Source organism: Cinclus cinclus, chromosome 10 (assembly GCF_963662255.1).
Source record: "Cinclus cinclus chromosome 10, bCinCin1.1, whole genome shotgun sequence".
In the NCBI taxonomy this organism is placed as follows: domain Eukaryota; kingdom Metazoa; phylum Chordata; class Aves; order Passeriformes; family Cinclidae; genus Cinclus; species Cinclus cinclus.
The window spans coordinates 1,159,209-1,171,394 of NC_085055.1; the positions used below are offsets into that span (position 1 = coordinate 1,159,209).

At 50.6% G+C, this 12,186-nt stretch overlaps 1 protein-coding gene across 2 annotated transcripts; it reads right to left on the bottom strand.

The window, feature by feature from the left end:
* Positions 1 to 2,282: 2,282 nt before the first annotated feature.
* Positions 2,283 to 11,428, bottom strand: SLC33A1 (solute carrier family 33 member 1). Of its 2 annotated transcripts, XM_062499221.1 has the most exons (6): positions 10,699 to 11,428; positions 6,602 to 6,792; positions 5,803 to 5,987; positions 5,283 to 5,400; positions 4,348 to 4,563; positions 2,283 to 2,701 (listed from the first exon to the last, which is right to left on the bottom strand). In XM_062499221.1, the coding sequence occupies exons 1-6, from the start codon at positions 11,426 to 11,428 to the stop codon at positions 2,534 to 2,536; spliced, it is 1,608 nt and encodes a 535-aa protein (XP_062355205.1). In that variant the 3' UTR covers positions 2,283 to 2,533. The 2 variants fall into 2 exon arrangements, with proteins under 2 accessions (XP_062355205.1, XP_062355207.1); XM_062499223.1 differs by lacking the exons at positions 5,283 to 5,400; positions 6,602 to 6,792.
* Between the last annotated feature and the right edge of the window lie 758 nt (positions 11,429 to 12,186).

Here is a 12,186-nt window from a genome sequence, read left to right on the forward strand (position 1 = left end):
CGCCGCGTCCCGAGCGCCCCCGCGGGGCCCGGGGAGCGACGGGGAACGCGGCCCGGGACCGCCCTGCCACGGAGCGACACCGGCCCGAGCACCCCGCCCGGGACACGGACAGCCGCTGCGCCTCTGGGAATTCCATCCCTGCCCTTTGCCCGCCCTCCCACGGACCAATTCCTGCCCAAAATCCCATCCCTCCCTCCCCTCTGGCAGTGGGAAGCCACTCCGTGTCCTGTCCCTCCATGCCTTGTCCCCAGCCTCTCTCCAGGCTCTGGAAGGGGCTCTGAGCTCTCCCTGGAGCCTTCTCCTCCCCAGGCTCAACTCTGCCTTGAGCTCCTCAAACCTATACACCACGTCCTCTGATCCTTAAGAGGCTCCTTTCTTCTTGACATTTTAAATTTGGTTTGTTATTCTTGTTGTTTTGGGTTTGTTTTTGTTTTCTTTTTTTGTGTTAAAGATGTTTAAGTCTGCAGTAATTCTAATGTTAAAAAGCAAAATCGCTTTCAAACAGAGCTGGTAGGAAAAAAAGTAGCAAGATCAAAATTTTATGGGTGCTCGCTCTTCAGCAGCCTGCTAAGGGGCTGGCACAGCAGCAACAAATCCAACTTAAAAAATAGTTACTTAAATTAAAAGCACTAATCCATAACATGTTCCACCAGTTTGAAAAAGGACACAAGTTACTTTTTTCAGGTAACAGAACTATTCCTACCAATTTGGAGTTTATGTGCAATTTTGATGTTGTTGAGATAATCTAATTATTGATAAACAATCCTTAACCCATCTTTGTTAGTCAGAAGTTTCACTGTCACCTTTAGAAATAGTGAATAAAAATTGAAAAATAAAACCCAAATCTAATACACAGCAAATTTAATTTCTCAGCTTCTGCACTTGAAATTTTTCCTCATAATCAGAAAAGTTAAAGCAAGCCCTCCGGGATGCACAAGATGCAATAAAAGAAGCAGCCCATGGCTCCAGAGAGGACACAGAACTGAAGTGCCTCACAGAGCTAATTCAGTGGAGATGGTGGGACAGGGACTGAAAGGTGCAGCCTTAAATCTGACATATTTTTGCGTCGATTTTGTTCTTATGCAGAGGGGAAATCGGAAGACTTCAGCTTGGGCAGTGCAGCCCATGTGATTTCACTTACCAGGGGTTTTGCTGTGCTTGAAGGGAAGTGGGAGGTGTGTCCCTCAAGGGAGAGGGAGGGGACAGAGGACAGGAGGCAGTGTCCAGAGAAGCACAGGTCATAGTGTCCTCTTCCTCCTGATGCCAAGGAGAGCCCCCCAGGCACTCCAGAGGTGGTATTGGGTCACTTTTCCACCAAAACACACAGCAGCAGCAGATCCCAAACTCCCTCCCAGCCCAATCCTTCAAATATTGACAAGAAACATGGCAGAGAACACCGTGCACCTTTCCAAGGGATGTTTAATAGTTTTCCTTTTCAATACCGATGTTCCACACACACCCAGCGGGGTCCAAGAGCCTCTCCAGCACCCGTGGGTACCTAAGGCACTCAGGAGGGAGCTCAGTGGGAGAAATCCAGCGGGAATGTTTCCACCACATGGCACCAGCAGTGAACTCTACAGCAGCTCTGCCCCCGTTTGATTTGTGTGAGGGCGAGTCCTGCACCAGCTCCCTGGGAATTTGGCAACTTTGTCATCACCAACTCACCCTTCTCACCCCCGCTGGGGGAAGTCTCTCTCGGCGTTCCCCACCGCATTCCAGAACGGGTACTCAAATTTTAGTAATGCAGTTTGGGAAACCGATGGATTGGTTTTCCTCTATCAACTCACCCCTTCCAAAGGCCCACGTGCCCTCCCTTGGGAAGCACCTCCAGTTCCAGCTGCAGGACTCAAGGCTCAGAGGATTGTGCGTTTCTCCAGTCCTACCTTACAGCATTTTGCCATCAATAAAGTACCTTCAACGTAAATCAAACTGCCTTGAAACAGCGGAAATAAATTAAACAAGTGTAATTTGCTTATAAAAATATTTTCTTATAAATCTTTAAAGCTTATAAAAGCCAGAATATACATTTAAAATAATCTCCGGAAGATTTCATCCTTTGAGGCGTGGTTACAGTTCAGAAAGTGAGAAGCAGCAAAGCCCACAGACATCTCACACTGATCTTCTCACAAGGGATTCTGTAGTACCATGCTTAACCTCCAAGTCAGAACGCCTTGGGCATCCTTCCCCGGGTGAGCTGCACTGTCAGATCATTTCTGTGTGAAAATAAAAACTGGCACTCAGCAGGCAATGCTGCTGCCTCTGCAGCCACAGAATGAGGAGCTTTCCCAGAGGTGCCCTGTGGAATCAGCAGCTCTGTGGTAAGCCAGGGGTAAGCATGGAGCACTGAGGTGCTGCTTTAGCCATTCCTTTCTGAACTGAGCCTGTGCTGTGGTGCCACACACAGCCCTGCCTCAGCCACGCAGCTCTCCCAGGCATGGCACAGGAACACCGACATTCCGGGGTGCTGATTATGGGACATGTCTTTGTAATAAAACTAAAACCACCTTGCTGGTCCATCCAACACCTAAATGCATCAATTGCTCCTCTTGCACTTCCACGAAGACTGTCCTTCGTCCTGCAGCTTTTTGAATTTTGGTCCGAGGAAGAACCACCAGGCAAAGCCCAGGATGACACAGATGACAGACTCCACGTAGTACCCGTCCAGCGTGGTGACACAGGAACCTCCAGCTGCTGTGCACAGCTAAAACAGAGCACGGGTTAATGCACTGAGCACCCAGCCCCCCAGAGCTGCTGCAGTCTCCCTGCTCCAGGGCAGCACTAAATGAGTTTTCACTCTTTGTTGTTTCCTATGCAATTGGTCAGAGAGGCTTTGGAGCTTCCCCACAGTGTGAAAAGTAACTAAGTATCAAACCGCTAAACTTGTGGGAAATGGAGCACATCAGCCCAAAGGGCAAACTCCAGAAAACAGAAATGGCCCCACTGTCCATGTGGGCCTGGAGGTGCAACCACTCCTCCCAACCTCAGAGAGAAAATTTATTTACTTCCTAGCCCTCCATGCTGTGGACTCCCCGGACCTGGAAGTGTCCCAGGCCAGGTTGGACACTGGGGCTTGGAGCAACCCTGAACAGTGGAAGGTGTCCCTGCCCATGGCAGGGGTGGGGCTGGATGGGATTTAAGGTCCTTCCAACCCCAAGTATTCCATGGTTCTGTGATTCTGTATCTGGGAGAGACACACCCAGGATGGTTTTGAACTGGGAGACAAACCCCCAGCATTCACAGGGTGATTGTACAGCCCAGGATTGCTTCTGCTATTGTTTGGCTTTCAACACTGCTCTAATCCTAGGATTAATCAATTCTCTTGAGCTGAGGCTCTGCCAGCATTTTCATTATTCTGAGACACGTCAAAGTCAGATTAGGAATAAGAAGGGAGTGGTGGTGGAATGTCGGGAGGATGTGAAAAAAGATCAGAGGAGTGAGATGAAGGAGGAAGGACTCAAATTCAGTAGAGGCTGAGACACAAGGAACCTGATTAGTGACAAGCTAATAAGCGAGAGGCTGGGAAAGCATCCTCTGCAGCAGCAGTCTCCCCTCTGCACCAGCAAAAACTCCAACTCTGGTTCAGACAAGTCATGCTGGACTCCAGAACACTTTGATAATTTTAGAGAACCTTCACGTCCTAGGGCATCCTGGCATTCAGGAGTGAAATAAATCTCAGTCACGAGCACAGACCAAAAAAAACCCCCCAAACATTTCTGCTCTTCAGCCATGTCAAATGTCTCATTTGCTGTGAGGAGGTGAATTTGAAATGTTGCTTTCCCAGCAGTTTTGTGTCCTGTTGTTTGTTCTGTGTACAGCAAGTTCTTTGTTCTGCTCCAAAAGGCTCCCAGCACTGGGCAGACTGCCAGCCCCACTTGATTTCAAGGGGAAAGTGGACACCAAAATCAGAGAGCAGAGCAGCATCCTGGAGAAGGTATCAAGGCAGGCAGATAAGAAGCCTCCAGGGAGACAGGAGGAAGAAAAACCTACCACAGAAATGGAGGGCCCTGGGGGACAGAGCCTGCCAAGGAGAGAGCCCCTGACTGCACAACTCAAAACCATACCTACAGCCTCCTCACGCTGCACAGTTGCACCAGTCTGGTGCTTCCAGCCCAGCTCAGCACAGGAAGAAAGGGCTCACTACTCTGCAGCTGCAAACCCTGGGTAAGGGGTTGGTTATTCAGAGTGTGCAGGTGCTAACAGACTGGATTTTATCAGACAGGAAAAGCAGCTCCATCAGTGAGAATTTTTAAGCACAGGCTATACATTGTGAAGATTTTCAAATGTAAAACTGCAAGAAGCCATTTAATTGAGAGACTGAGCAGAGACCCCCCCAGCCCCCAGACTCACCTCTGCGGTCGCTGCAGTGGCACAGCTGTGGCCCTGGGCCCCAGCACACTCCTTCACTGTGAGGGGGTCCACCAGCCACAGGGCCACCGTGGAGGGCCAGTTGCCCCCCAGGTTGGAGACAGTGTTGAGCAGGGTCATGTAGGTGCCCCCGATGAGCGGGTCACTGACCTTGGCGTTGAAGGCCATGATGGCCACGTACATGCTGTACAGGGTGATCTGAGGGGACAAACAGCCCACAGTGTTTGAGACAGATGAAACCCCCGGCAGAAAACCCTGCTGAGTGATCCCCTGAATGCAACAGTTCCTCCTCAGCCTGTCCCTGTGCTGACAGGGGAGGGGCATTGCTGCTTGTCTCCAGTCATGCTGCAACAGACCCAGCCTTACATGCACTGGCATGACTTGGGTTATCAAACTGAAATACAATCAGCCAGCTAAAATAGCACCTGAACACAACCCTTCTGCATTTAAAGTCATCTCTCAAGGCACTGCATACATTTCAGTTGTGATCCAAACACCACACTGTATCAGGTGTTTGTTTCCCAAGTCTTTGGATCAGATCCATTGTGATGTTCCTCCAACAATCACTTTTTTATTCTAGGACCAGACCACATAACTTTATTTATCTGTGCAACCAATGCATTCATCAGCATGCCTATCAAACTCAGACACAGTTCTAGGATTTCTCCAGCTCCTCTGGGCTTTTCAGCTTCTGGGTCTGGGGAAAAAGGAATCTGGGGAACTATACCAGATGTGGACAACTAACAGTAGCTCACAGATGATGTCCAGTGGAGCACAGGGAATAGGGAGGAATAACACTGGCTAGAGTATTAGAAGTCATTCCTGCCACACAGCACAGGTCAGGCTTGGAGGGATTCCAGTGTGACCCAGGACAAGACAGGAAACAGCATTTCCCCTCCCCACACAGTGAGCGTTACCTGGTGTAGAGCATAACTCAGCACCACCACAGCGTAGTAGTAGACAGGAAATCCTCCTTCATGCTTTACTTTTGGAGCCCACCACACCAGAAATGCAAACTCCAGGCCAAGCAGCAACCTGGAGGGATGAGAAAGATGATTTGTTACTCCAAGTAATTCTTCCCATGTGTTAACTCAACATAAAGCAACCACTGAACAATCAGAGAGAGTTCATTAAAATAGTTTAGATCTGAATAGTTACACCTATTTCTATCTCAGAATTAGATATCAATTATTTGACAAGCAGTGACATTGTTAAGTAGGAGCAGGAGAGCACTGCTCTAATGCAGCTGTACATGCACCTCCCAAGCACCTCATGCTCTGCTTCCACACAGTGACACTGCATCAATCAGACAGTTCAACTCACTGTGGCAATCCTGACACAATTCCTTGCACCTGGAAGTCAGAGAGTTAGGCACAGGTGATCTGAGCACACAGATTGAGCACACATATTACTGTGTTTCACTAAATGAGCCTTTACCTGTAAGGCATTGCTTTGTAGAAGGTGTTCAAGGGCTGGGGGCCTGCTGTGTATTTGCTGATAACCAAGGGCAAGATGATCTGCAGAGGAACCATTGGAACTGCCAGCAGAGCCAGGTGCTCTTTCGGGACCCCCTCCTCTACCAGTTTGAGTCCTGTTACAGCATCTGCTGCTGAAAACCCAACCTGCAATGTCAAGGAGACAAAATAAGCTGAGCACAACAGGGAGTTTGGCTAGAAACTCAATTTACTCCCTATCAAGTAAATTGAGAAATGGGATACAGGACAAGCCACTTCGCCCCTGATTTGATTTCCAAATTAGTTCTACATGTTCCACACTTGCACACTCTTATTGTCACCAGAGCCAAAACTGTTCCAAGAACATTAAGCAGCACTGCCATTCATTCCTGTGCCTTCACTGCTGCTGGAATCCTCAATGTCCAACTAGGAGCCATGGAAACCCAGCTTGGACAGAGCTGGGGATTCTGAGCTAAAAAGAAACATTTTCTGTCCTTTTAACTGCAGGCTACACAGCCTGTTTAAATATGTACTTTAGTTTAATACCACATTGCCACCAAACTTCTATTCAATTCTTGTGTTTAAACACAACAGCTCCCACAAAGCTTTTCTGCTGCACAGCCCTGCTCAGCACAATGAGATAAGCCATTCTGCTTCAATTTCATGTGAAAATTCCTAACTCTGAGGGTAGCCAAAAGCAAAACTAAGTTACATCCCAGTGACTCAGCAGCCTTCCAGACTCTGATGCCAGCATTTAAAAATTCTTAAATGTATTTACTTACTTTTGAAGTGAGAATCAAGACACAGAAAGTAAGAACTGCTGGCATCTTAATTATTGAGAATAGCAGCCTGTATGTGTCAGTGATGCCTTTTGTTTCTTCCTTTGCTGGTATTAGCTCCTGGTTTTCCTTTTTCAAAAAGGCAACCAATGTAGTGGTAATTAAGAAGACAGCTCCCCAGAAAAACAGGAAATCTGGAGGGGAAAATAAAATGAAGTCAAAATTTCTTTGTAGCAGCCACGACTGACAGTCACAGAATATAAACCTAATAAGCAAAGTGGAATACAAACAAGCAGCAAAAGCAAACCACGAGCACAGAGCTACACACAGTGAGTGACACAGCTCTGCCCTCCTCTGAAAGGAGGTGTTTGCTGGAGCTGAGGCAGAGGAGCAGCAGCAAACCAGGTCACCTCCCTGCTGTTTGGTGGGTTTTTACCACAGTGAGCATGTTGGACGAGGAACAGAAGCAAAAATGAACGTGTTGAAGGATTACACACACAACCACTACAGGCTGATTAAGGAGGAAAACCACATGTAATGGTGAGAAGCCAGGGAAGAGCCTCCAGAGGCAGAACTCCTTCCCTGCTCCCCAGCCCTGCAGTCAGGGAACCACTCTGTGCCTCAGCTCCACCTCCCTATCTCACGTCCATCTTCCACCTGGAGGAAACAGGGATTTAGGGGTGTGAAGATGGACCGAGGAAAGTTTTTACAGAGTTGTAAGGAGTGCTCAGATTTGTCTGCCTGAAGTATAGACTTGCCAGCATTCCAGGGCTCTGTTTTAAGCAGATCAGTACCTGCTAAATCGTGGATGTAGAGCAGTAAAAAACCAAGAGAGAACTTTTTGATTTAGTGAATGGTCAGTTCAAGATAATCCTATCCTCTGCCTCTATGGCAGGAAAGAACCGAGCCATGTGCAGAGGGTAGGACAGAAGCAGCCTTTAATCTTCCTGGTCAGGAGCAGCTCCAGCAGCCTCTGGGAGACTGGGAAGGAGCAGCAGGGCTGGTGAAAGGGCAGGGACAGCACAAAGGTTCAGTCCATTATTGCCTGCTTCTCATGCACAGGAGGGGAACAGGCTCAGCAAGCATGCAAGGACTGCTCCAGGTGTGTCCCCCCATGCTCAGGGTAACAGAAATAAAGGCTTTTCACACAATTTCTGCTACTTTTCCCTTTCCTAAGATAAACATGACCTCACAAACAACACTGTCAGATTGCTCTCTTCAAAAAAAAAAGGTGCCCTACACAGACATTCTCAAGGAAAGATGCATTTTCTGAGAGTCTCACTAATCACAGCTCCTGGCTACAAAGGAGGTAGAGGAGTTCTCTAATAATAACCCTGAGCATTATCCCTGCAGTGAGACACAGTGCAAGGATGGAGATAGAAATAGCTCTGAGCATCATCACATGAGTGCTCCTGATCAGGCCAGCCCTGTCAGCTGCAGCACAGCACTGCAGCGGCTGCATGAGCAGCAAAGCAAAGCAAGAAAAAAGAAAAGAACCCCACCATATATATATATATATATAGTAGTTCAGACAAGAAAAATTGGGGGTTTTGAGGCTGTAGGCAGTTCACATAAAAATAAGATACATTTCCTTTCAAATACAAGGACCCTCACTAACCGGCTACAAGCAAAAGAACTTTGAAATCAGAGTTTACCTAAGGGATTTCAAGCACAAACATTCTTCAGCACCACTGCTGCTTCCCCCATCCCTATTTTGTTTCTGCAGCTGCACTGCTAGTAACAAAATAAACCACTGAGATGGGGCAAAACAAGTTTTTGAAGTAGATCAGGGATAGATCCAGGCTGGAGAACAACCATGAGGAAGGTACCCAGGTGGTACAGGTCCCAACAGCTGTACCTGTGCAGATAGCCAGGATCTCCTCCCAGGAGGAAGGGCAGGACAGTCCCACAGTTACCTGTGACAGTCCCTGGCACAGGTAAGTGGGGGTGGCCTTAAAGGGACACCTTTGTCCTGTGTTCACTCTTTTCCTGTCCTTCACACTGGAATGGGCAAACCAGGCAGGAATCACAAATCCAGCCAGGGAGCTTCCCCTACTTTTACAAAAACAGAAGTCACCTGAACAGCAAGTGCTAAATAAACCCCTGGATGTGCCAGGACAATCAGCCCACAGAAAGGTTTTTCCCATTTCCTTCTCTGGCACCTCAGCCTGACACAGCCCAACACAGCCTTTCCCTGATATCCACCTCAACCTCTCCTGACATAGCTCCAGCTCTTCCCTCAGGGTGCTGCCCCTCTGGATCATGCCTCTGGATCATGGAGTGTTCACTTGTTCTTTCCCGGGCACTCAGCCTATGACAAAAGTGCTCAGCGATCTGAGCTGGCAGAAAACATTCACCTTTTCCAGCAGTGAAGTTTTCTGCTGCTTTACCCACCCAAACCTGCTCATCAGGAGCCCATTACAGCCAGGGCAAGGACAGTGAGCTCCTGTGCTCCTCAGTGAGCTGGTTACTCCTGCTGCTCTCAGCTGCTCCAGGGAAACACCAAACTGTGCCAGTCACACCACTGGGAAACAGAAATTTCTTACAGTTTTACCACCTGAAAAACCATATCCTGCAACTCCAGTGTCAGTTATTTGCTGTTCTTACTTCACCCACATCAATACTCCAGGGCAGGTTAAGAAGGTTGCATTGGTGCTGTTTGGGTTTGGGACAGTATCTTTTAAGAACAGCACTTTTGTAATAGTAACAAATCCATTTATACAAACAGCCCTGAGAGGAAAACAAAACCCAAACTACCAAAGCCCTGGGCAATAAGGGAAGTACAGCCAAGCCAAGCTGTCTGAACACCAGTGCCTGCAAGTTGCATCAGCAGCCAAGACGTCAGTGTGCACTGCAGGGAGAAGGAAGGGACACGCCAGCCCAGGAGCTATACAGCACCAGGGAAGGCCAGGAACCAGCTGGGATACTTGGAGGGCCACCCTGTGCTCCTCCATACAGGCCAGATATGAGGCTGGCAGCAGGGAGCAAAGAGGAGGGTGAGTTAACAGAGGTGAGAGCTGCAGAGACCAGGCAAGCACAGCAGCCTTGGAAACTGCTGTCCTGATTCATCCCTGAGGAAGGGGCAGGACAGAAAGCAAAACTCCCCTTCACAGAATTCCAGCCTGTTTTGGCATAGCTGATCTCTGAGACACGAGCAAGGCAATCAGTGAGACCATGAGGATCTGCTCTTCACTGCCAGGGTCACCCTGAGGTTGCAGCCAGAGTGGTGCCAGGACTGCCTGTCCTCCCTCAAACTTGCAGCCAAACGAGGTGCACTCAAAGCATCTCCTGGGTAATACCCCTAAGATCAACCACCCCAGAGAATCTTTCTGAGAAAAAAATCCCAAACCCCAGTAAACAGAAACATCTCTCCACTAACAGCTATTTATGCCTGGATTACCACACACTAAAGAGGAAAAGCAAATCCCTGTTAATTTACTAAAATAAGGCCTTCCTTCAGAAACGGGCCACGTACTCAACCCTGAACACCTTCCTTTCTATTCTGTGAAAAATACCATATTGGAAGAATCTGGTTTTTTTTCATTCCCCTCTTCCCAGACGGAGACTTTGACTTGCTTTTTTTAAAGAGTAATCCAGTCCATGGCCATGAAACTAGGAGGAAAAAAAAAATAAAAAATAAAAGAGTTCCTCCAAAGCTCTTAGGTCAGCCAAGATGACAAGGCAGGTTTCCCACACACTTCAGTCAGAAAAATCTGAAGTGCAGTGCATGTAGCAGTGGGCTCTGCCAGCCTCCAAGCAGGCCGTGCTTTCCCACGGGGCAAGGGACAAACCAAACCTGTTTGGTTCCCAGCGCCGAACCACGGAGGGCTCCATGCTCAGGGAAGAAGCATCCTGAGGAAGATAGAGGAAAACAATCCTTCCTTGGGAAGGTGGCTAAGCCCCGCCATAGGTGCCCAGAGCAGCTGTGGCTGCCCCTGGATCCCTGGAAGTGTCCAAGGCCAGGTTGGACACCGGGGCTTGGAGCAGCCTGGGACAGTGGAAGGTGTCCCTGCCATGGCAGGGAATTTTGAAATCCCTTCCGAACCAATGCATTCCACGGCTGTATTCCGGCACACCCAGGCTGCAGTGCCCGGCCGTACCTGAGAGGGTGACGATGCCCCGGGGCTGCGGCTCGAACCGCAGGTACTTGTTGCAGAAGGAGGCGGACTCCAGGGCCAGGAACAGCACGTTTCCCAGGAAATAGCCGGCCGTCTGCCCCACGGAGTTGCAGGTGGAGGCGTAGCCCACGTTCTCCCGGGACAGCATGGTGAGCGCCCAGCCGTCCACCGCGATGTCCTGCGTGGCCGCCAGGAACTCGAAGAGGAAGAAGGTGACGGTGAGGGCCGCCACGTCGGGGCCGCGGCCGTGGCCGTCGCCCAGCAGCGCGTCCACCTGCGTGGACATGTAGATCATGAAGAGTCCCAGCACGTACTGCGTGGGCACCAGCCACGACTTGCGGCGGCCGAAACCCCGCAGGTAAACGGCGTCCACCAAGGGCGCCCACAGCAGCTTCAGGCTGAAGGGCCAGAACACGAAGCTGAAGAAGGCCTGGTCGGTGTAGCTGGCGTTCTTGCTCTGCAGGATGAGCGGCACGCTGCCCGCCAGCCCCAGCGGGATGCCCTGCAGCACGTACAGCACCAGCAGCAGCAGGATGCTGCCCAGCTCCGCGCGGTACCCCCGCGCCCGCGCCGGTGCCGGTGCCGGCAGCAGCGCCTCGGTGTCGCCGGGCAGCCCGTCGTGGGGCGGCTCGCCCGTCAGGTCCAGGCTGTGCTGGCGGGTGCCGGCGCGGCGCTGCCGCCCGCCCTCCTCGGCGGCGATAGCGGGCGCCATGTCCGGGAGCGGGAGCGGCCCCGGCGCGGGCGGGAACGGCCCGGGAGCAGCCCCGGCGCCGCCGCGCTGAGGGAACCGCCCCGCCCCGCGCGTGCCAGGCGTGGCCGTGCCTCATTGGTGCAGTGCGCGTGACGTCACACACAGCACCGCCCCTCGGGCGCTGATCGATGGTCCCGCACCGGCAGCGGCACCGGAACCGGAGAACCGGAACCGGGACAGGATGCGGATCGGGATCACTGGAGCGTCTCCGTGCCCAGGAAAGGCTGAGGGAGCTGGGGCCGTCCAGCCTGGAGAAGGGCCCTAGCTGAGAGGAGCCCTCAGCTCTGGGTGTCTCGGTGTGTCCCTGGGAAGGGTCCGAGCAGGGCCCAGCAGGGGCACCAGAGGAACGGGCGGGGACTGAGCCATGGGAGTTCCACCTCGGCAGGAGGAAGATCTTTCCTGCACTGGAACAGAGACCAGAGAGGGTGTGGAGTCTCCTCACGGGGGTATTGCAGACCTATCTGTACACAATCCTGTGCCACGTGCTCCGACATGACCCTGCTTGAATACCAATGTAAATAGAACTGTAAAAAAAAAACGACACATCCCAAAAAAACACAGATCAGAAACCCCGATTTTGAACAAAACCCGTCCGTTTCTATCAGCCCTAGGACAGAACTTTGTTGGAAGCTGGCAGCAGAACCAGACGCTGGTGTGTGATTTCATCTTCACCAGAATTCCTTCATTCCCCCTTCCTCCATTAAACAGAGGAATATTTA